The sequence below is a fragment of the Sarcophilus harrisii genome, chromosome 4, assembly GCF_902635505.1.
Source record: "Sarcophilus harrisii chromosome 4, mSarHar1.11, whole genome shotgun sequence".
Classification (NCBI taxonomy): domain Eukaryota; kingdom Metazoa; phylum Chordata; class Mammalia; order Dasyuromorphia; family Dasyuridae; genus Sarcophilus; species Sarcophilus harrisii.
The window spans coordinates 102065981-102091825 of NC_045429.1; the positions used below are offsets into that span (position 1 = coordinate 102065981).

Below are 25845 nucleotides of genomic sequence, written 5' to 3' on the forward strand. Positions count from 1 at the left end.
TCTCTGTCTCAAGAAAAATGAGAGAGTAGAGGTTGTAATACTAGGTAGGGGAATTACTTCATCTCAAGTTCAGTCTATGATTTTATCTTGTTCGCTGTTATAACTAATTATAATTCTAAACATATTGCAAATATCTAATTTAATAGAGGTCATTAAAGATTTTGTTGGAGACAACCAACTGAGCTTGTTTAAGGGTGCAGTTATTAGTATTGTTTAACTTAAGCTTCTCCCCAGTAGGCATTCCAAAAGGTTTTTACAAAGGAGTTTGCGGCTTTCTTTTAGAAGATAAACTCTTCACATTTCACAAGGAGGCTGATAGATCTTGATGGTGCTCACATGCCTCTTCTTTCTCCTGGAAATGCTCATGAGCTATGAACAAGGAGTTCTGTCAGTGATCTATCAGAATATTGGACTGCTGTGAGGTAGTGGTGCTATAGTCCTATGAATGCTAAATATTCAAGAACTGCTTGTATTCTCTTCAAGATAATTTCTAAGCAAATGTTGGAGAGAATTAAGTACTTATTACAAGAAATTATAGTGCAAGTACTTGTAACTCAACATGTTTTATTCAAAAAATATTTGTTAAATGCTACTATGCACTTGTACAAGACATTGGAGATAAAAAGATAAATTTGGAATCCTCGTAGAATTTAAGTTTTTCTCTTCATTTGTAATATGGAGAAATTAATGAGAGTATGGAAAGAGATAACTGTAAAAGACAGACATATAAAACAGTTAATTATCTGAATAATATTAATATGAGAGTAATACATAAAATAAGTATATATGCAATAGGTACTACAATTTCTAGAGATTACTTTTGGTTGAGATGGCAAAGAAAGATTACCTAAATAAAATCACTAGCCTGGAACTTTAAAATTAGGTAGGCATATAGGATGAGGGATTCAAGTTGGGGTAAATGATATAAGCTAAACAGAGACATTTTAAAAATAAGATCAGGATCCAAGTCAATCCCAATAAACTTTGGATAGAAAATGCAATCTGCAGCTAGAAAAAGAACTATGGATATTGAATATAAATCAACACATGCTATGTTCACTTCTTATTTCTGTTTTTTCTTTCTTTTCTGTGGTTTTTACCTTTTGCTCTGATTTTTTTCTCCCATCATGTTTCATAAAAAAATGTGTATTTAAAAAATTAATGTACATATAAGAAGAAAAAATTTAAGAATTAATAAAGAAAAGAAGAAAGAATAGGGTACTAGGATTTAAAAAAAAAGATTAAGGAACATTGAGAAAACAATTTAGTAATGTCAGACTCATGTTAAGCATATTAACTTTTTGCTTATTTATTAAGGGTTTGGTATCCTTAATACTTTACTTTACTTTAAATATCTTTGATATGGTACTTTAAATATCTCTGATATGGTATAGTTTCTAGGGAAATATAGCAGTGGATTTGGGGTCCCCTGACCTTGGGGAGGGCTTCTGTTCTGGTGTATATTTGATTCCCAAAGTCCTCTAGCTTTGTACTCCTTCCCCCATCCAACCTAGGAATGCAATTGTTCTGACAGTCTGCCTGATTCTGGAGAACTCTCCTCAAGTCGTCATCATAATCAAGTTAGTGAGAACCAAATTGCAGAGACCACTCTTCCTTCCTACCTATGAGCCATAGAATTAGCATATCTATGATAGAAAGCTAGATAAATATGTCTCCTTGCTTCTGTTTCACTGCTAATTTCTTTTGTAAATTTAGCCTGCTTTTTAATGGTGATATAATTAAAACCAATTTTGCCCTTTGGCTAAGGAGATGGCTTTAAACCTGTAAATGAGACACCTCTCTATGAACCCAAACTTTTGGGATCCTCTTCCCAATCTCAAGATCCTTATTTGATTAAATTGTAGGAGTTTCATTCGCCACTTTTATAATGTTTTTCATGAACTTTTATAGAAACTTTGGTCTAACTATAATTTTGAAAGATTGAGGTATCAGTCTGTTAGCTTATTCCAGTTGTATTGTCCTATCAATATGTTCTCTTATTTTCAGTTACACTTTAATAGGTGATAGTAAAAGATTGTGTGAGATTGCTGGAAACAAAGTTGTATGGAGTGGTGATGTTCCAGTTTGCAAAGGTAATTAATGGATTCATACATTTAAAGAGTTTTTTTTGCATGTATATTTGTGAATTAGGCAATGTCTGTCTTTTTGTTATTCAAATGCAAATCAAAATTCATGTTGAAATATATTCATCTTCAGGTGGTCTTGACCTAGTATGATAATGCAATAAGCCCCAACTTATAAATTGGTTATGTTTCTAATATTCATTTGTGAACTATGACATTATTCTAGTTTAGCTCACCAAAGCACATTCAATCACCTATATCTTAAAAGTTTAAAGGAAAGAGAATATGTTTTCTTGGGGAAAAGCCAAACCCAAAGCAAACGTTAGAAATAGGACACTTTTCCTTTTTATGTCCTCCTATCTCCTGGTGTCCTTTAAGGACACCTTTAAAACCCAAAGATTCCGACACCCTGTATCCAAGCCTACCTTCTAAAATACTCCCTAACCTTGAATTATATACATATTCTTGCCTTTTCTGCAATCAGGCATCCTGCTCCTTTTATCTTGCTATCTCAATTAGGATCAAAACAGTTGGAATTAATTCACACTGAATGTTCCAGTTTAATAATGTAAATATTTATTTATTTATTTTTTTTTTGGTTTTTATTTAATAGCCTTTTATTTACAGGATATATGCATGGGTAACTTTACAGCATTAACAATTGCCAAACTTCTTGTTCCAATTTTTTACCTCTTATCCCCCCCCCCCCCCTAGATGGCAGGATGACCAGTAGATGTTAAATATATTAAAATATAAATTAGATACACAATAAGTATACATGACCAAAACGTTATTTTGCTGTAATGTAAATATTTATTAAGTGCCTGCAGTATAGAACACACTATGTTAAACACCAGAGATATAAAAAGGAAAAAACAATTTTGTCCTCAGGCCTTTGATAAGGACCAGCATTTTAAGAGATATATGGGATATAACATTATATAACCTATATGATAAATTGAAGAGTGAGAGGCCACTAACAATTAGAGGAGTCAGGAAAAGCTCTCTATTGTGAGAGTGGGAGGATAGCACTTGAGTTTGACCCAGAGGAAGCCTGAGGATTTTTAGAAGTGAAGGTGTGTGTTCCAGGTGTACACAAAGGTATGAAGATAAATGGAATTTTGAGTTTAGCTGAAACCTAGAATTATAAAGGGGATAATTTGAAATAAATCTGAAAATTTAGGCTAGAACTAGACTGTGAAAAGCTTTTAAATGTAAAGCTTAAGAGTTTGTATTATTTTCATCCTTCTAAATAATAGGGGCAGTTGAAGCTTCTTTAACAAGGTAGGTACATGACCATTGACACTGTCATTTAGGAAGCTTATTTTGGCAGAATAGATTATAGAGAAACTGGATGCAAGGTGATCAATTAGAAGTATGATGTATGAAAATTATTTAGAAGTATGATGTATAAATTGGAGAGACATAATTTCTGGGTAATCAATCATTTTATTAATAATGCTAGCATATTATTAATAAAAGAATGAGGCCATCTCTCTCAGACTAAAGCCAAATCATGGAACCCACGCAGTACTTATATGCCTTTGAAAGTGGATGTTCCTGATTGTGCAAATCAACTCTGTTTAATAATTAATGAAGAAGAATTAACCTATTGGAGGGTGGACCTGTTTTAATGAAGGACTAGGAGATGTGACTTTGATCATGTCATTTACTTCTTAATCACCCCCAGCCTTGGACAATTTAATCAAAGAACTTATCCCCAGTTAAATCTGAGTAGAACACAGTGGACAGGAATTCATCTAGATAAGATGGTCTGGACCTCAAACAAGGAAATAGGACCATGAAAAAGTCTGGATCTTCCCCATAATTGGCTATTAATAATCATTTCTGTCAGAAGATTATAATAATAATCCAGGTAAGAGGTCATAAGTATTTGAATTATGGGGGTTCTCACGTGAATGGAGAAAAAAGGATGGAAGTAGGGTTAGCTAAATGGATGTAAGGGATGAGTAAGAATAGGGAGTTCAGGATGAAAAGCTGCAAGCTTGAATGATTGAAAAATAGTGATGTCTTTTGCAGAAATAGTTAAGTTTAATAGAGAAGAGAAATGGAATTACGGGAAAGATATGTTGATTGTCTATTAAACTCTCTGGAGAGATTGGTATTCTGAAAAGAAGTAGTGTCCTAACTACATTAAATTTCTTAATTGGTGAAATTTCAGACCTTCTTTGTCATAGTGAAATGAAAAAAATTTTAGAAAGATCTTTTTGAATTAGGAACAAGTATTCTAGCCAAGCTTTGTTCCTTTCAGTTTATCTCTGCTTGAAAAAGTCTTATTTATTAAATAATCTATTAGATACAAAGTCAAAAGCCCTGAAATCAAGAGAAAAACTGCCTTCTAGGATTTTACATTGTGTGTTTTATAACACACAAAACCCAGAAAAGTAAACATAAAATATTTAAGGAAGGAGAGGGTGAACTAACAACTCTGGGATCAGGAAAAGATTCCCAGAGGAGATGGCACCTGAACAGAACTATAAGGGAATAATAGTAGGAATCTAAGAAGTGGGTGTGTATAGCGTAGAGGAGAAGAGGAGTGATGAGAGCTAAGGAAGGGATTTCCTGCATAGGGAGTAGACTGTACAAAAGAACCCCGAGATTGGACAGCTGGTAAATATTGTCAAAGGTCTGACCTAGGTGAAGGCCACAAGTGGGAGGTGGCCATCTCCCCATAACAAATCCCCATTCCCCATAACAAGAACAGGGAAGCTTCATAGCTCCTTCTCTTTCTCTGCTTCTAGAGCTCCAAAGACTCGCCTCCCCTTTGCCCTCCTAAGACTGTATAGTTGTGTGTTTCTTGGCAAGGATATTCCCTATACATAGATATACGTAAATGTGTCCTAATGCCCAACATGCAAGACTCCAGGCTTTCTCTCCCACATGATTTTTTCCAAAGTAAATACATCTTTAACTTATCCAGCAAAAAAGCTTCCTTAAGGTAGTATTCATAATGCTCCCAAATTAGGAGCTAAGTATAGTGGTTTCCAGGGGCATATAGAATTAGAGCCAACTCTCTCTCTCTGCTTTTGCTGTGCAGATATCAGTAATGATGATAAAACCAGCTTGATATCCTGGGGAATCTATGGGCGGGGGGCTGCTCTTGGCCTTCTCTTCCTCTCAATCTATTCCTTCACATAAGGACGAAAAGCCTCATCCTAATTGGATCAGAACAACCTTAGGTTGAGTTTGTTAAATGGTTAAGGTTTTTGTCACCTTAAATGGAATAATTTTGGTTCAGCAAGTGAATAAAAGAAATACTTACATTTAATTTTTTTCTTTCCCATAAGTTATTACTTGCGTACCACCTCCAAATATCCAAAATGGGGAGCACAGTGATGCTGACAAGGATTTGTTCAGCTATGGTGAGACAGTGACTTATCGTTGTGACTCAAGTGTTCGAGATCGATTTTCACTTATTGGAAGTAACACCATTTTTTGCGATAAAGATGGACAATGGAATACCATGCCCCCTCAGTGTAAAGGTGATGGATTTCTTGGGGGGAGGGTTCCTTCTTGATTTATAATAGTAAAAGACTACTTTGAAAATAATCCTATTGGTTTTATCAGTCTTTTAGTAGAAACAAAGCCCATGTCCCATGCTTCTTTTAAAAATCTGCCTTTAACCTAATTCAGGATGACAGGTGTTTTAGAGTAAAAATTGATTCTATATCTGGAAATGTTATATAATCCTAGGGTTGGAGATGATTTGTATAGCGTATACTTTTTGGATTTGTAACAAGACCACATAGGTATTTGTAGATATATCTTGTAAGTATTTCACTCAGAACTTAATTTGAGAAAAAATCTGTACTAATATTTTCACATAAAAATTCACTGTTAATGCAAGAATATCATCTTTACAAATGGAATGAAAATTGTCACTCACAATCCTTGTAGGTTTACATTTGTGTTACTTGTCATCATTTGAGTTCTTTGCTGATTCAACTTTATTTTTTTTATAATAGCTTTTTATTTTAAAGATAGTTTTCAACATTCACCTTTGCAAAACTTTGTGTTCTAAATTTTTCTTCCTCCCTCCCTCCACCTACAAAAATATTTATAGCATTTCTTTTTCTGGCAACAAAGAATCAGAAATTGAGCAGGTGCTTTTGAATTGGGGAATAGCTGAACAAATTGTGATGTATGATTATGATGGATTCCCTATTCAGCAAGCTATCCGATATAGGCTAAGCCTGTGCAATACTTCTAAGCATATTTGCACATTATGCTGTGCAAGAAAAATCAGATCAAAAGGGGAAAAACAAACAAACAACATTAACAAAAAAAAATGTGAAAATACTATGTTTTGATCCACATTCAGTCTCCATTGTTCCCCATCCAATTGCAGATGACTCTCTGCATCACAAGTCTGTTGAATTGCCTGGAATTGCCTCATGCTTGAAAAGTTCCAAGTCCATAACAGTTGATCATCACATAATCTTGTTGCTGTGTACATTGATCTCCTGGTTTTATTCACTTCACTTAGCATCAGTTCATATAGGTCTCTTCAGGCTTCTCCAAAATCATCCTGCTGATTGTTTCTTATAGAACACATGAGTCCTTTTCCCTTTTTTGTGTTCTTTTTGGGAATACAGACCTAGTAGAGACACTACTGGATCAAAGGGTATGCACAGTTTGATAGCCCTTTGGGCATAGAGGGAACATCCTTTTCTACAAATATTTTTAAACTATTTTAAATATAACTGAAAGACAAAATTAAATAATAGTTCTAAGTTAATGATGTTACATATAAAGAAAGCTTTTAATCAATAATAATTTGAAATTTCTAAGGAAAACAAAATCCAATATATCTTTGAATCCCCCTCCCCTTTTTTTAAAGTTGTTATAAGATATAGTTTTGATCTGATTTGGGGTTTTTTCGAGACAGTTTAAGTAGATAGCTCTTTACTAACCTTCTCTGAATCCTTACATTAAAGTCATGTCCCATCTAGGACTTTTCCATAACTCTTAATCTTCAGAAAGACATAACATCAAAAAGTCTGGTTTTACAAGTGTAAACTTATTGATATTTTAGTTTCAGCAGGACTTGACAACATTATTTTACACCTAGGAGTTAGTACACCTTTCTCTAGACAGATGCTTTTTTAGAAAACATAGTTACATATATATGTGTTTTCAAATAGTTTTTTTAAAAAGACATCATATCATATCATTTTTCTATCATGAAGTTGTGAATTGAATTGTTCTAATTCTGAAGAGCAGTTTGGAATTATGACCAAAGGACTCTAAAATGACATAACTCTGACCCTGCAATATCACTATTAAGCTCATATGCCAGGGAGTTTAAAGAAAAAGGACACATGTGTATAAAGGTATTTATAGCCTCTTTTTTTGTGGTGACAAAGAATTGGAAATTGAACAATGCCTGTCAATTGGGGAATAGCTGAACAAGTTGTGATGTATGATTATGATGGTATTGTGTTATGAGCATTGAAGAGCAGGATCGTTTCAGAAAAACCTGGGAACATATATGTGAACTGATAAAAAGTGAAGCGAGCAGAACCAAGAAACCATTGTACACAGTAATGGCAATATTGTACGGTAATTATCTGTGAATGATTTACTATTCTGATCAAAATAGTAATCTAAGATAATACTAAAGCATTTATGAAGGAAAATGCTGTTCCCTCCAGAGAGAGAACTCATGAAGTCTGAGTGCAGAATGAAGCTTAATTTTTTCACTTTAAATTTTTTTCTTTTCTCTTTATTTTTCTTTGTGTCATCATCTTTACAACATGGCTGACATGAAATCATGTTTTGCATAATTTCACATGTATAATTGATACTCCATTTCTTGCTTTACTAACAAGTGGGGAACAGGTGGGGGGAGAAAATTTGGACCTCAAAATAAAAAAAAAATCAATGCTAAAAATAATAAATATACCTTCAAAACAAACAAAAAAAGCAACCACTTTATTTCCCTCACCAGAAATAAAAGCAAAAAATTAGCAAACTTGAGTCACTGTAGGCTGATCTACAATTTTATTCCTTCCCTTCCCAAACTTGCATAAGATTTATCATGAGCGTTTAGGGGCAAGATGGAACAGACCCTTGAGTGAGCAGACTACGTTAGAGGATTCGTTAATGTCTCCTCTCATATGATATACTAAAACCAACATTGTTATATCAGGGTGATGATTTCTGCCCATACTAATCAAATTACCAAAGAATTATTTTATAGAGGTAGAAAAAAGAACAGCATTCATCTGAAGAACAAAACGTCAATAATATCAAAGGAATCCTTTTGAAAAAAAGGAAGGCATCAGGGTTGTACAGATTTCAAATTATAATGCAAAGCAGTAATTACCAAAAAAATCTGATAGTGGATAAAAAAATAGATATACAATATAATTAGTAACTCTGAGATACTAGGCAGCCATCAGATAGGCTAACATGACAGAAAAGAAATGACATACTGGAGTGGATATGGAAAACCAGAGACACTAATGACACCGGTTAAAAACTGGTCCAGCCATTTTGGAGAACAATTTGGAACTTGAGCAATACAGTTATACTTAAATTTTGACCCAATAATACTGTTATTGGTCTGTACCCTAAAGAGAAAAGGAAAAGTACATGAATGTACAAAAAAAATTAGCAACTATTTTTGTGTTGGCAAAGAATCGGAAATTGAAATTGATGCCCATCAGTTAAGGGAATGGCTGAAGTTTTGGTATATGATTGTGGTGAAATACTTATGTGCTATAAAAAATGATAAACAGGATGGTTTTAGAAAACATGGGAAATTTTATATGGGCCCTTCCAAAAAGAAATGAGTAGAACATTCTACACGGAAAAGTATTGTAACAGTGATGAACTGTGAATGACTTTGGTGCTCTGATCAATACGATATTCCATGACATTTCCAAAGAATTTGTAATGTAAAATGCTGTCCACCTTCAGAAAGAGATCTCATGAACCCTGAGTGCAGATTGAAGCATATATTCTTTCACTTTATTTTTCTTGCCTTTTTTTTTTCTCTTACAACATAATTAATATGGACATATGTTTTATATCACTTCACCTATGTAACTGAATTTGTATGTCTTACCTTCTCAATGGTTGAAGAACAGGCTGGGAGGGAGGGAGAGATTTCAGAACTGAAAATTTTTTTTAAAGATTTTTTTAAAGATGTCATTTGCCCCTGAATGTGATATATCTGGAATCAAATTTTGCTGTATATTTAATCATGTTTATCATTTATTTTAAGGGTTTTTTTTTTTAATCATTGGGAATAGTTTATTTCCCACTTTTTCTGTCCTTGAGATACCATTATATACACCAACTACTGATCTATTCCTACTTCTAAAATGCAGTCTTTTCAAAAACTTCCTAAATTTTCTTTTGCAGAAGTCAGATGTGAAATTCCACAAGTTGACAATGCAGTCCCAATATCCGGATTTGGACGCTCTTATACTTATAGGGACACAATTATTTTTGAATGCGAAAAAGGTTATATTTTACAGAATAACAACAAAATTACCTGTGAAGCTGATAATAATTGGAGCCCTGCACTTCCAGTTTGTTATAAAGGTATAAAAATCAGTCTTTTACTTCTTTCACTTTGCTACTTCTAACATGAGTAACAATACTAGAGTGACTTTAAAGAAATCATTGCTTGTTACATTTGCAACTTGTACTTATTTACTGTGACATAATATTTGCGAATATATCCTGCTTTAATTGTTAATATTTTCAAGGCTCACCTCAATTGTTGCTTATTATTTGAGGACCTATGGTCATTTTCCTAGTTTTAGTGTTCATCTTTTCACCCCTTTCCCAGAGAATAAGACTTTTACTTCAGTTTGTATTTATATTTTTTATATTGGTGTATGAAAGTAGATGTTTTATATACAGTTCATACTTGGACCTATATTTTTCTGGATTTGGGGCCAGATATCTGTCAGTGATTTCTTTGTCCCTGAAACCCTATTTTGTGCAGTTTAGTACCCATTCACCTTATTCCTATCCACCTCCCTTACTCCATCTGTTACTCCAATGTTCCACTGAAGATCTAACCACTTCTTCCACTCTGCTTTTGGAATGCTGGCAGCTCTATAGGGATAAAATTTGCTTTCATCTTAAACCTTTTCCTTTCCTAATCTTTCCATCTTCTTTCATTTTACTGAGAACCAGTGACGCAGCTAATCTCTTCCACCCTTTCCCAGTGATGGTTGTATTTTCACTCTCACCCTATGTCTCATTTGGTGTGACTGGGGGATTTGAGATTCCCCTCACTCCCTGTGGCCTCTTATATTCCATACCTTTCAGGAGCCCTGCCACTCCACACCTGCTTCCTAATTAAGATTCTAATAATTGTTTTATACCAGCTTCTCGAACATTCTTCTTCTATGGTCACTGAGTGAAGAGCCTGGCTTTTTCATCTTTTCGCTCCCCAGCTTCTGCCTGCATAACCAGGGACTTGCGCTTACCTTGATACTCTCTCCAGCACCCTGCCCTCTGCTTTATTTGGGTTTTTTCCATCACCTGATTCTCTGTCCCCACCTCAGCTACTAGTAGAGACGACCATAGCCTTGAACTTCTTTTCTCTTGTAAGCATTTCCATTTGTGTTCAGAAATGCCATCTCTGAATCTAATCAACTGCCATCCAGACTTTGTGTCTTCTCTCAGCTATAGACTTTGTTCTTGGTGCATATCATGACCTCCAGTTCCTCTGCCAGGACGTAACCTAAGCGTTTTTTTCATTGGCTCCTGTGCCAGCTTGGCCTGTTGATGAACAGCTGTGATGCTATCCTAAGGCCCTTGCTTTCTATTACTTAAGTGTTCCATTTCCCTCTTTCTAGTCTTTCTTTGTCAAACTTCCTACTGTTCATTGTTTTTTGCTCTTTTTCGTGTTCCTCAATGAAGCTGTAAAAAATCAAAAAACCATGCTAATGTCTACTTCAGAATAATTCTTCTAGCCATTTCTTATCAAGAGAGGTGATAAACTCAAGTTATAGATAAAAACATACATTTTTTAAAATGTTCAATGAGTGGATCACTTTTTACTTTACTATGATTATTACAAGTTGGGTTTTCCCCCTGACCTTGGAGGGCGATGTATTTTTTAAAAAACATTTCTTTCAAATTAAACTTTTTATTTTCAAAATGTATGCATGGATAATTTTTCAACATTGACTCTTGCAAAACCTTGTGTTCCAAATTACCCCCCCCATTCCCTAACCCCCTCCCCTAGATGGCAAGCAATCCAATATATGTTAAACATGTCAAAAATATGTTAAATCTAATATATATACACATATCTATATAATTATCTTGTTACACAAGAAAAATCAGATCAGAAAGGGAAAAAATGAGAAAAAAAGCAAAATGCAAACAAAAAAATAGTGAGAATGTTATGTTGTGATCCACACTCAGTTCCCACAGTTCTCTCTGGTGCAGATGGCTCTCTTCACAAGACTATTGGAACTAACCTCAATCACCTCACTATTGAAAAGAGCCACATCCTTCAGAATTAATCATTGTATAATCTTGTTGTTGCTTGTGTACAATGTTGTTTTGGTTCTGCTCAATTCACTTAGCATCAGTTCATACAAGTCTCTCCAGGCCTCTCTAAAATCGTCCTCCTCATCATTTCTTATAGGATAATATATTCCATAACATTCATATACCATAACTTATTCACTTATTCTCTAATTGATGGGCATCCATTCAGTTTCTAGTTTCTTGCCACTACAGAGAGAGCTGCCACAAACATTTTTGCACATGTGGGTCCCCTTTTCCTCCTGTAGGGTTATAAACCTAGTAAAAACACTGCTAGATCAAAGGGTAGGCACAGTTTGATAGTCCTTTGGGCATAGTTCCAAGTTGCTCTCCAGAATGATTGGATCTGTTCACAACTCCACCAACAAAATATTAGTGTCCCAGTTTTCACATATTCTCATCTAGAGGGGACTTAGATGGGAAAGATGTGATTGTGTTGAAAAAAGAAAAAAAAAAGGTCATTGAGCAGTTTTTTTTTTAAATGCAGAGAATTGTTCAGTATTATTACTAAAATTCTTTACAAACATTCCTTAAAGTAATAATTGTATTTGTGCAAGTATCAAGCATTCTTTGTTATATTTACTCCTATATATATATATATATATATATATATATATATATAGTATTTTGTAGTTATTTTAAGTGAAACTTTTTTCTTTTACATTTCCTTTCTGAATCTTGTCATTATGTGGAAATACTATTAATTTCTGTGAGTTTACTTGTAATTTTTGTACTTTGCTGAAGAAATCAGTTGTTATGCTTTATTATTATTATTTTTTTTACTTTGAAGCAAATCATGTCACTAGAAAATAAGGATAGTTTAGTTAACCCTGTGTCTTTAAAAAGTCTTTTTTTTTCCTTATTGCACTTGTTGATGTTTCCTGGAATTGGGTAAAATCACAAAAGCTTTATTCCTGTAATTATTGGGAAAGCTTCTAATATTTTTCCACTACATGTAATGTCAGAATTAATTTATAAAACTTCAGTGATGAAACAAAATTTTTATAGCTCATAAAAAGTTTATAAGGGAAAACAGAATTGCAAGCATTTTCCTTAAAAGATAAAAGATAAAATAATACTGCTAAGAATTACTGTACTCATTTCAGTTTTTGACAATCTACTTTCCTTTTTGTTTTTTCCAGAGGCTTCAGTTCCTCCCAAGGAAGAATCACAAGGATTAGGTGTAGTAACTCTTCGTTTAACATTAATAATGCAGATAGGAGGAGTTTTTTGCTGTGGCCCAGAATATGCTGTAATGAATAGGAGGAACATGTTAAAGGCTGGGATATACTTTCATACTTCCTCTGTTTTTGTTTCTATGTAGCGGCTTCTGTTGGTTATTCCTTGGTAAACTGTTGCCTCTGATGAAAGAGTTCTTAAACTTTTTTTATGCTATGGCCACTTATGGATATACAGTGTCTGACACATAATAGGTGTTCAATGAAACATTTATTGACTTATTGTGGTAGGCAAGTGAAGTCTATGTAATGTATTTTAGAAAAATACTTTTTAGTTTAAATAAAATATAGTTACAGAGTAAACTAGTTATTGAAATACAGTTGACAAAATATATATATTTTTAAAAGATCACAGACCTTAGGTTAAAATAAGTTACTTTAATGAGTGAGGTACATATCTGGATATTTAGGTCTCTTAATCTTAAGCCATAATTTTTTCCCCATTTAGCTCTAACACTTAACTCATCCCTCACTTAATGTGAGACTACATAGAGTTTTCTTCATATTTTAGAAATAGTGGGCAAGAAGTAACAATATGAAAGTTCACAAAGTTAAGTGATTAATGGCACTCTGGTTTTTCAGCTACTGATTTTTCCTTTTGTCACATTCTTTGGCTTCATTCCAAATTTATGTTAAAGTCCTAATAATTCTTCATATAAAGGTCATTTCCTCATCTTTAGTTAGTGAAGGAGAAAGATAGAAGATTTAGTTTTGATTTTGGTCTTTTTGGGGAACTGTAAAATTTGAGTCTTAGTAATGGTACATGGTAACCTGAGGCATATATTTATAAGTTGAATTGTATATAAAAGTTTCTTCTTAAGTTTTCATAGGTGCATGTTAATATTTCCAGGTGTGATTTCAGTGCATATGCTTTGGCATGTTGTGAGCATTTTTAGAATTGTTCTACCTGTCACATAAATATTGTCTTTAATTGAACTCCCCTAAATATTTTCATGGACATATACTCTGAAGTTCCTAAACCTAATTGTCATTAGGAAACATTGTTTATTAATATGAAAACCAAATCCAAACCAGATAATATAGAAATCATAGAAATGGATGGTGCAATAGTATAGCAAAACATTAATTTATTTTTCTTCTACTTTAATATAATTGATTCAACATTTACTAAGCACCTACTGTTAGTAATGCACAGAAAAATATAAAACTAGATTGCTCTGTTTTCTATATCACATGCTTTGCCATAAGCTTGAAAGTAAATTAAAAGTTCAGTGAGGTCAGTGAACCTAGGGACTTGAAGAGTAGTTTTAAAAACAAGTAATAGATTGGTTAACCATTTTTAGTGTTCTAGCTCAAATAGAGATTAAAAGTACACAGTATTTCATGCTGAATTATCTTAATTTTTCTTAGGTCCTGGCATCATTTTCCTGATAGTTATTACAATAGGTAAGTCGTACAAAATCTTAATTGTTTTAAAGGGAAGCCTGCATGGTTTAATCTGAAAAAGCATAGTTACAGGTTTCATTTTTACTGTTCACAATTGTCATTTGGTCTCCCAAACATTTTTGATTACTTTTACATATCAGTGAAAAGTGAATAAGCTTGCATTCCCCAACATATGTATATTTATTTATATTTAAGTGTATGTATTGTTTTGTTAATGTAAGCCACACACAAAGTTGAAATTGAGAATGAGATTTTAAAATGAAATAACATGTTAATAGTTTATTTATTTTTATTTTTTTAATAGGTTTTTATTTAGAAATTATATGCATAGGTAATTTTACAGCATTGACAATTGCCAAATCTTTTATTCAAATTTTTCCTCTCTTTCCCCCACCCCCTCCCCCAGATGGCAGGATGACCCGTAGATGTTAAATATATTAAAGTATAAATTAGATACACAATAAGTATACATGACCAAACCATTATTTTGCTGTACAAAAAGAATCGGACTCTGAAATATTGTACAATTAGCCTGTGAAGGAAATCTAAAATGCAGGCAGGCAAAAATAGAGGGATTGGGAATTCAATGTAATGGTTCTTAGTCATCTCCCAGAGTATTTTCGCTGAGTGTAGCTGGTTCAGTTCATTACTGCCCCATTGGAACTGATTTGGTTCATCTCATTGCTGAAGATGGCCACGTCCATTAGAATTGATCATCATATAGTTTAATAGTTTATTTTAAAAGTCATTAATGATGAAAACATGTTAACTCTAAAATTATCATCATTTTTAGTGATGTTATGAATGCACTTAAGGGTCTGAGATCCCTCCCCACAAAAAAACAAAATCTCCAGAGTGAGTGAGTGGTGTTTATTACATTCCTGCAGGAAGGGGGTTGTCCTTATAGTGGAAGAGCCTGCCAGTACAGAAGGAAGAGAGAGGGTGCTTATATTAACTAAAAACCTTCCCATGTGCCTCCCTGTTTCCTCCCAGATGTTCCTAATTGGTCATTATTCTGTGGAGCAGCAGTGTTTCCCTCTATTTTTTTCATGTCCTCCTAGATATGTTCCCCTTCCCTCGTCATATGTCCCATGTTCAAAGGTAATGGAAAACTCTCAGGGAGTGTGTTAGTTAACATGTAGGTAGCCTATTAAGTATAGACTAGTATAGTCTAGTATAGTCTAGTATAGGGTAGTATAGACTAAACTATCTCTTGGTTACCCCTTACTGGTTTGAGATGGATCTCGGGGTGTGTGTGGTAAGACTGAAATTGAAAAGAACATGGGGCCTATTCTTGATTGACACCTTCTAAGCAGTTTTACTGGTCACAATTGTACTCTCAGAATATCAGTTTTTTTGTGGAAAAGAAATGGTTCTTTCACTCTGCCCTTGGGCCCCTTATGACTGAGAACAGCAGTATTAATGATGTAAAGGTACGGCTCTGAGTGAGTTCAATTTGTTTTAGTCTTTGGCTTTAGCTGAGAAAGATACTCCACAAAAATCTGCCAAGCTGTCCAATTACTAGTCATATAGTCAGCATTCCGTGTGGGCCAGGCCCTTGGAAATAGAAACAAAAAAGAAAGACTTCCTTGCCTTAAGTCGTTACATTTTAATAGGGGAAGATATTTGGAAAAGGAGGCTGACAAGGGGAAGGAAAGGACATAGGGAAAAAGTCGTTAGGGGTGGAATGAAAGAGTGCCTCTGGCAAGCTTGGGTACAGTGGTGAAACTGAGCAATTAGAGGAAAGTGCCAAAGGCTGCTGAAGGCTGAATGGTCTTATAATAGGAGAAGACAAAAAAGCAGCCTGGAGCCTCTGATACAGAGATACAAATGGAAGAAGTGGGGAGTGAGTGACTAGCTTACTGAATCATGCAGTTTCATCCACCAATGATTCAAAGGGTTTTTATTGACATTGAGTTGGTAACTTTATATCTTCCTTGATATCAGTTATTCTTGCAAACTAATTGAAAAGGTTTGTGTTTTATTTTGAAAAGTTTCAAACAGTATAGAAAGTTCTCTTTCCAATCATGTCCACATGTGAGAATTTTTGTGATATACATTGTTTTAAGGAGACAAAAGCTTAGATTTATGCTTTTAAAAATTGTCTTGGCCAAGATGGCAGGGAGTAGACAGGACACTGCCAGAGTTCTCCCTGGCTTCTCTCAACATCAACATTAGACCAAGCCTTTGAACGGATTTTGGAATGACAGAACCCATAAATATTTGGAGTGTAATAATTTTCCTGCTTAAGATATCTTGGAAGGACTTCAGGAAGGGTCTGTCTCAATTGGGCTGGGGGGAATTCCGCAGCTTAGCTTAGGAGAGGTACAACACAGGGAATCTAGCAGGAGGCTCTTAGCCAAAATATAGCAGCATTGGCTATTTTCTGGTTCAGGATGTCAGTAGGTCAGCAAACCAGCTATGAGACCTCCAACACTACTACAGAAGGCAAAGGTAGCTAGGAAATAAATGGGAGAAGAAATGAGAGCTATATAGGAGAGTTATTAAAGTATGGGGAGAAAAGCCAACATCTTAGAAAAGGAAATGCAGAAATTGGTTTAAGCAAACAGCTTCTTAAAAAATAAATTTGGCAAAATGGGGGGGTGGGGAATACACTGAAGAAAACAACTTCTTAAAAATACATTTGGTGAAATGGGAAAAAAAAATACCCCCCCCCAAAGAAAACAACTCCTTTAAAAAAATACATTTGGCAAAATTAAACATATACACAAACACACACACACACACTCTGAAGAATACAATTTATTGAAAAATAAATTTGGCAAAATAGAAAAATAAAACAGCTTCTTAAAAAGAAGAATTAGCAAAATGGAAAAAAATAGATTGTATAAAACAACTCTTTTAAAAGTACAATTGGCCAAATGCAAAAGGAGGTTAAAAAAAGCTAACGGAAGAAAATAATTCACTAAAAACTACAATTGAACAAATGGAAGTAAATGACTCAGTGAGACATAAGTCAAAATTTAAAAAATGAAAAAATAGAAGAAAATGTAAATACCTCTACCTCTTTGGAAAAACAATTGACCTGGAAAATAGATCTAGGAGAGACAATCTAAGAATTATTGGTCTACCGGAAAACCATGATGAAAAAAGAGCCTGAATAATATCTTTTTTTTTTTTTTTTTATACCTGACCAAAACGTTATTTTGCTGTAGAAAAAGAATCAGACTCTGAAACATTGTACAATTAGCTTGTGAAGGAAATCAAAAATGCAGGTGTGCATAAATATAGGGATTGGGAATTCAATGTAATGGTTTTTAGTCATCTCCCAGAGTTCTTTTTCTGGGCATAGCTAGTTCAGTTCATTACTGCTCCATTAGAAATGATTTGGTTGATCTCGTTGCTGAGGACGGCCTGATCCATCAGAACTGGTCATCATATAGTATTGTTGTTGAGGTATATAATGATCTCCTGGTCCTGCTCATTTCATTCAGCCTGAATAATATCTTTCAAGAAATCATCAAGGAAAACTATCCTGATAACCTTAGAACCAGAAGGCAAAATAGTCATTGAAAGAATCTACCGATCACCCCATGAACGAAACCCCAAAATGAAAAGTCCAAGGAATATTATAGCTAAATTCCAGAATTATTTAATCAAGGAGAAAGTGCTGAAAGCAGCCAGAAAAAAAAAAAAAAAAAAAAAAAAAGGATTGGAGGGTCGGAAATTTGATATTCCAGAAGGCAAAGGAGCTTGGGCAACCAAGAATTGACTATTCAGCAAAACTAAGCATTATTTTTCGGGTAAAAAAAAAATGACCATTCAATAAATAGGGAATTTTCAGTCATTTCTGATGAAAAGACCAAGACTGAACAGAAAATTTGATATCCAAATATGATTCAAGGAAAGTATAAAAATATAAATGGAAGAAAAAAAGTGATGGCTTAAAATACTATTTTAAAAATAAGTTTAAAAAAGTTGTGATGTCTTCATACTATTATCTTTTTTTTTTTTTTAAGTAACTTTTTATTGACAGAATCCATGCCAGGATAATTTTTTACAACATTATCCCTTGCACTCACTTCTGTTGCGATTTTTCCCCTCCACCCCCTCCCCCAGATGACAAGCAGTCCTATACATGTTAAATAGGTTACAGTAGATCTTGGATACAATATATGTGTGCAGAAACAAACAGTTCTCTTGTTGCTCAGGGAGAATTGGACTTAGAAGGTATAAATAACCTGGGAAGAAGAACAAAGATTCAAGCAGTTTACATTCATTTCCTAGTGTTCTTTCTTTGGGTGTAGCTGCTTCTGTCCATCCTTGATCAATCTTCATACTATTATCAACTAATATCTTGAAAGAGGTCAAGTATGCATTTAGGATGAAATGCAACAATAACAATAGAATAATAAATAGCATTTCAAATAATTTTAATCTGAATTTGTTTTTAGCTTGTCCATGTGGTTAATGAAATTTCTAGCAAAGATAGAAGGGTCACCCTTCTATGTTGTTTCACATTTGCTCACGTTATTATCTTCGATCTACACTTTCTTTGCAGAAATCTTTTTTAAAAATACTTGCCCATTTTGTAAAGTATTTAAAGCTAGATAATGTAATTCATAAATCAACTTAATTGGGTATAATCTCAACTATATGCATCACAGTGAAAGAACAAGAAAAGACACATGCCACTGAGTGGTGGAATATGCATAGCTTTAACATACATATCTCCTGAGGATATGGATGTCAATCCATTAATCTATTTTTAGATAATAATAACTCTGAAAAGAAATTCTAATAATTTTCTTCATGTGCCTTGAATAGATCATATTGCATACACTCACTACATTTTGGAGACCACCCATCTTGAGTGAAATAAACAAATCTTCAACACAGAAATATACAATCTTATTTTGTCACAGTGATCTTGAAGGATTCTTTGTACTTATAACCGTTATTCAGCCTTTAAAAAAAGTAATTTCCACACACATTCCCAACATTGAATTGAACGAATTTCCCTTCAGTATTCTTTGGTAGCCTTATAAATTTTCTAGAAATCTGTTTTTTACTGATATTTAGAATGCCCAATAGGCTAAGAGGAATTTATACACTGTGGAAAATTAGTTGAATAATATATTATCTAGTAGTTGATGTGAATTTGTACTATGTGTATGTGTGTCATGTTCATAATGCCCAAGTTTGTCATTTTTAAGACACTTGCTATTTTTTTTAACATTCCACAATTTCTGAATTTTTTTTTAATAGTTATTGCACTTGTGATCATCACTATTATCATTTATCGACAGAAGAACAGGAAAAAAGGGTGAGTCAAAATTTCTTTTAAAATGAATTGTTTTTTACAATTCCATTAAGAATTTTTTCTTTTTCCTTTTTTCCAGTATATTAATGTTAATGCTAGACTTGGCAAATTTGCTTTGTATTTAAGGTCCATTTCAAACTTATTTTATCAGAAAAAAAGACACAGGCAAAATATTTGACTTTTAAAGAAAGAAAAAAAATACTTCCAAACTTAAATCAAAGTGCTGATGTAGGATCTACAGAAGGGTGCTGAAAGTGGCCTTCCCAGAATGTACAGCTTAGTGTGTATGATCAAAGTTGGAGCATCAGTGGCCAGCTCCACCCCATGCTAGTGGAACTCTAACTGGAATAGAATAGTTGATCATTCAGAAGTCTTTTTTTTTTTTTGAGGGGGGAGGAAGAAGCAAGGCAATTGGGGTTAAGTGATTTGCCCAGGTTCACACACTAGAAAGTGTTAAATTTAAGTCTGAGGCCAAATTTGAATTCAGCTCCTCCTGACTTCAGGGAAGGGGCTCTATCCACTGCACCACCTAGCTTTCCCTAGAAGTCTTTTTTTTGGGGGGGGGGGAGGGGAGTCCATGAAGCTACAGATCTATATCACTCACATTTTGCTCCGTTTTAAGTATCTGATCATTTCAGCACATTTTCAAAACTGCTTTTTGTTTCCTTTTGACCTTCAAATATTTCAGTGATCTTCCCCTTTCTCTCCCCAACATTTTGGTCACGTAAACACTAGTTCCTTTCCCATACTGAATTTAAAGAAAACAAATTCATACACTGTGACCCTGTCTGAGGATGTAGATCTCATTCTGTACCTTGACCCCACTACTTTTAACAGTCCTCTGGAATTCTAGCTGGCCACATTGGTCAAAGTTGTTAAGTATTAGTCATTTTTTGTTGTTATTGTCCAAATTGTTCCCTGGGATCTGCTCACTTCATTCTGAAGTTTAAGGTATCTTCCTGAATCAAACCCCTTTGACTTTTCTTATGGGGCAGTACTATTCCATTGTATTCATACGTCGTTTATTTTAACTCTTCCTCAACCAGTGGGTCCCCATTTAATTTCCTGTTGTTTGTTGCTAGAAAAAAAAAAGAAATATTAATGAACATTTTTGTAAGTGTGAGCCCTTTGCCTTTTTCTTTGACCTCTTTGGAGGTATAAGGTGTAACTTAGTAAATAAGAGATTTCTAGGTCACAGAGTCCACTAGTTATCTTGTGAGTTATAAATAGCTAGAATAATTGTTTGGTAACTAAGAAATTTAAGGAGCTCCTAGGGCAGGTTCATCGTCTTGCCCATAATAATTGGTACCATCCAAGATCACGAATATTGCCCTTTTTTTTACCCCCAAATTATCATAATAGTAAACTGAATGTACATTAGCACTATATATCAACAGAAAGAACAATATACAATTTTGAAGTTTTAAGTATAATTTAATTGGGAAAAAAAGAGGTAGCACAATGAAATAAATAGCTCATTGCCACACCAATGTTGTACCCATAATTTGTGTTATGCTATTAAAGGAAAATATTTTTATCCCTTTGCCTTCTTTTGTAATCATTGCACGAGAAAGTTGCATTAGGTTTTCTGACAAAACAAAGGGCAATTCTTTGTAATTTAATATTAAAATTCTGCAAAGAAATTATGGATTTCTTCAAAACAAAGCCTATTGCATATTTCCAATTGGGGTTCAGCAACCAAGAAAAATAATGATAATACCAGTAATATTCATGGTAATACCAAACATTCATATAATATTTTTGTATTTGTAAGCCACTTTTTATATGTATTTTATAATTTAAATCTCAAAACCACTCTGTGAAATAGATATAAAAAGTTTTCTTTTGGGAAATTTGACAGCTTATTGATTAGTAGTGTCCCTTCCTAAGTAGTTCATCATTAGGCAGCATTTGGTAAGCACCTACTGTGTACCCGGTACTGTGCTAGATATGTATAAGGTGATATAGCATAAATTTAAAAAAAAGTTTCTATCCTCAGGAAGCATAATGTTCACTGTTTGGTTCAGAAGTTAGTTATGTTGTTGCAACACAAGTTATCAAAATGAAACAGATATATTTATATTGAATGGGGTGAGGATTGGGAAGAGGTGTGGACAGATGCAAATGTTGATAGTTCTGATAGGTAGGTGAAAGAGAGGTTATTGAATGATTCCTCCTTTTTCCTCTCAAAAAAACCTTCCGTCTCATCCTCAACTAGAAGCTAGAGCATCATAGGAGTCAAGAGCCTCCCCCAACTGAGGGCTTTACTGAAGCAGAAGATGATAGAATAGCACTGCCACTTGTGGCCATCAGTAAAGCATTTTAATTTCAATCTTTATTAAATAGATTACATCTTTTTCTGCCCTTAAAAAAAAATCTATATAAATAATTTATTTGCCAGGAAATTTAAACCTGAGCTTGAAAGTTTATACTCAAAGGAGGAGTTACTCTCGTCAGATACATTTAGTGGGTGCTTCTGTGCTTTTTAAGTTGGTTGTCAGGAATATTGCATTTTCCAAGAAGAATTTCTTGGTAAATAAATGGCTTATGTCCAAAGGGAAATTTGTAATATGTGCCAGAAAGACTACCATTAAAATAGTTTGTGTTTTAGACTAATTGTTATTTAAAATGTCAAGGCATTAATTAATTGCAGAATTCACTTATCTACAATGTTTTGTTCTCCCATCAGTGTAAGATATATTGACACTCTAATTGTTAAAGGATTCACATTATCAGAATGAATCATCTTTTTAAAAGCTTCAGTTCAGTCAGGTTTTTGAATTGCATCATTTTAAATTCAGCCATCCCTATTCCTATTGAAATTCCTAAATGAAAATCATTTCAGTTTGACACATTGTGAATTGGTTACCAACTTTGTACAAAGTTATGAAAACTGAAAAGAGAGTTGCTCAGAGCCAGAATTATTTTTTAATAGATTTCCTTCTGGGATGATTGGGGAAATTCTTTTTTAAAAAATTAGGAAATCATTTAGAAATAGTTTATTTTCTATATGTACCCATTTTAAGAAATACCTTTCTAGTTTAGCTTATTATGTAATCTTGTTTGACCATATGTTTTCTTGTTTTATCTTATAGGAAAAGTGCAACAATTAGTGTTGACTACAAAGCTTCCTCGAAACAAGAAAATCATTCTGAGGAAAGCAGATATATGGTTTCAGAAAATTAATGTAACCACCAGTCTGGCCTTTATATTAGTTGAAATGTTAAAGCACTTTTAAAATTACTTTCAAACAGCTCCTTTGCCACTTAAATGCACTTGTTAAATTGGAACTTTGATGTTTAAAGATAAGGCTTAGCATCTTTACATAGACTCTTATGACCATCCTTTGATGTATTGGGAAACCAGGGGATATGGTGCTTAAAATGGAAATTAAAATGGATAATACACACACATTTGCCCAGGTTATCACAGCATATTGTATAGTATCAGGAGGACGATGGCAAGATAATACTTAAAGGAAAAAAAAAGTTTGCAAATGCATTTATAATTAGTTTTGAAATCTGCAATATTTTCATTGGATAATTTTAAGAAATTAAGTGACTGAAAATAAGGGAAGGTTGATAACCATCAGCTTGCTAGATAAGTAAGTAGTTTTATAAGAAATGTTTTTGTCAATATTTTATCCTATTTATAACTTCTTTTGTTATCTGTGTACAACTTAGGACAAACTTAAGAAATTAGCTTGTGCACATAGCTGTGAAGTTGCGTTTATTTTCACCAATCAAGGACAAATAGATTTAAGTTAAATAAGATATTCCCCAAAAAAACTATTTCTGTGAAAGTAAAGAGACAGGTCTCCAGCCAAGAATTTCAGTACTAAGTATACAATGAATACTTGAGGCCTTGCTATCTTTTTCACAAAGCATTATAGAATGGGGAAAAAGCACTAAGATTTAGAGCTGGCTAAATTCAAATAGGGCAGTTATTTTGTGGTATCTTTAAAGCATGTTAAAATAAAGCTTGAGAGGCAGCATAGAATGGGGTACAGCATGACACACATGGGCAGAGCACTTAACTTAATGACTCTAGGCCAGTGGTATTGAGCTTAAATAGAAACTTAGGAAATCACAAATTAATATTCATGTTGAATTATATTTTATTTTACTAATTTAATCTGGTTTGGGCAACACAAAAGAAATTTTTAAGATAGCTTTCAGGCCTGAGTGCAATATCTCTACCCTAGGCTGTTCTCTAAAATGCAGTCTCTAAGTAAAGTGTTGCCTACACACACACACACACACGTATGTATCAATAAGGTGAAAGGTTTCTTTATCAGGAGTTCCCATACTTAAGACACTCGACCCCCTCCCTGCACAATGTAACCAGTTTTTGCCATCAGGGAATATGTTCATGTGATGATTTGAAGCCTTAAAATATATTCTGCAGGGGCATACTTTCATTTGTGATGCCATTTTGCCCTTCAGTGCAAAGAGATTTTTTTAAGACTTCAGCTGAGCCAAAAACAAAACAAAACTTTAAAACGTAGTTTGTATATTTTCTAAGGGTATCTGCAAAGGGAGGCTATGAACTTCAGAAAATTATTATTAGCCCAATGTGCAGTTTACTCTTCCTAATTGAGTGTATTTGGGTATAGTTGTTTGGTCAAGAAAAAAGCAAAGACTTGTATTGTATATATATGGGTGTGTTTGTATATACTGAAGTATACCCACAATTGAGATTCATGATTTTTTTAAAAAATTGTTGCATTTAACTGTTTCCCATTTGTATGTATGGGTGTGTGTAGGTGTACATACATGTAGGTATAAACCCAACAAGTTTGACAGACTCCCATGTCATAATTCTTAAGTCTTTTAGATGAATTTCATCTGCCACAATTATTGACCTTTCTCCCCCCTCTCTTTGGATTACCTCCCAAATTACATAAAACATAAATTTTTCACCACTGATTTATTAGCTTTGAGCCCCCTGCCCCAAGGAGAGAAGTAGGATAGCAAACTGGAGAATACCTCTTTTCTTGTAAACTTTTTCTTTTGTCTCAGACCCCAAACGTAAAGGCTTACAGAAACATCAGTTGCTGCCTATATAATTTATTAGCAGTAACAGATAATCTAATAGATAATATTAGAACTATCACAGCCAGAGGCTTTGTTCTGAAACCACAAAGCAGAGAAAATGCTAATTGAGAGTTTCTCCACAACACTAGAATGGCAGTTGGCTTCAGCTCTCCCAAATTTGGGTAACAAACTTCTCAGTGACATTTCACTCCATTCTCTGAAAACTCTATAGAACAGTTGTGTAGACATGGGAATCAGAGTGAAGTCAGTTTCTTCAAAGTTGTCTTTCTGGTCTCCAAGTCTCGCAGCTGCATTCTTTCATGACATGTTGACTCTCCCAAGTTTCTTCAGAAATGCATTTCAGTTCTTGGTGCTTCTCAAAGACTCGCATTAATTTGATTCAAGACTCATTTTGTTATATGTTATCATATTCAAAGTTTTCTGTAAGAGGGGCCATGGAAGTTATCCACATATGTTACAAATATATAAACACACATACTTTCAAAGAAATTACTTGGGGGGGGGGGTGTCAGATTCAATATACCTTATACCAATTTGGACCAGGGCAAAGTAGGGAGGAGTTCCCCTTGGAATTGCAGTAAATCTATAATAAAGTTTTATTTTGAAGGACAATTAGTCTAGCTAGGCTAGGAAATAGAAATTATGTATCAATAATCGTAACTTATTTGTATATAAAGGAATGCTTCGGTATTTCTTATAACCTTATTTGTGTTATTTATGAATATGAGTTCTGAATTTGTGATATAAGCTGTCCTTTTTCATATTCACGTTTTTAGGAATGATTTATTAAAGTGAAGGGGAGAGATCTCTTTAAAACTGGGTAGATGAATATTTTGAAACAGACTTCTCTTCAAAATGAACCATTTGTTATGGAGGTTTCTTTAAACCTAATTTTTTATTGTATATTCTCTTATGTTGGCACTTAATTAAATTTCGATTATGTGTGTAATGTATTTGTACCATTGTTGTACTTACTGAATATCTTTCAAACTGTAACTTAGAATTAAATGTCATTTTCCTACACATACTCTCAAATATCGAAGAAAATTAGCTATATATGAACACTGACTATTCATCAACAGCTTGTGCCTTCTCTATTAAGAATTTGTGGGGAAAAAGGTCACCCTGACTTGAATAAAAATTACAAATGATGTGCTTGAAAAGAGTGGTAAGAAGGGAAACCAGAATGTGTGATTCTGAAGCTGAATAAAAATAAAATTCTATCAATA

General features: G+C 33.8%; 1 protein-coding gene across 1 annotated transcript in view; it reads left to right on the plus strand.

Moving 5' to 3' along the window:
- Nucleotides 1-25845, plus strand: part of LOC100920900 (complement component receptor 1-like protein) — a 66336-nt gene extending 40491 nt beyond the window's left edge. Inside the window, exons 9-15 of the mRNA XM_031968577.1 lie at nt 2008-2093; nt 5393-5587; nt 9477-9659; nt 12773-12811; nt 14240-14275; nt 19505-19562; nt 22655-25845. Coding sequence (XP_031824437.1) covers nt 2008-2093; nt 5393-5587; nt 9477-9659; nt 12773-12811; nt 14240-14275; nt 19505-19562; nt 22655-22745 — 688 coding nt within the window. The 3' untranslated portion in view covers nt 22746-25845. The remainder of the gene's footprint in view (nt 1-2007; nt 2094-5392; nt 5588-9476; nt 9660-12772; nt 12812-14239; nt 14276-19504; nt 19563-22654) is intronic.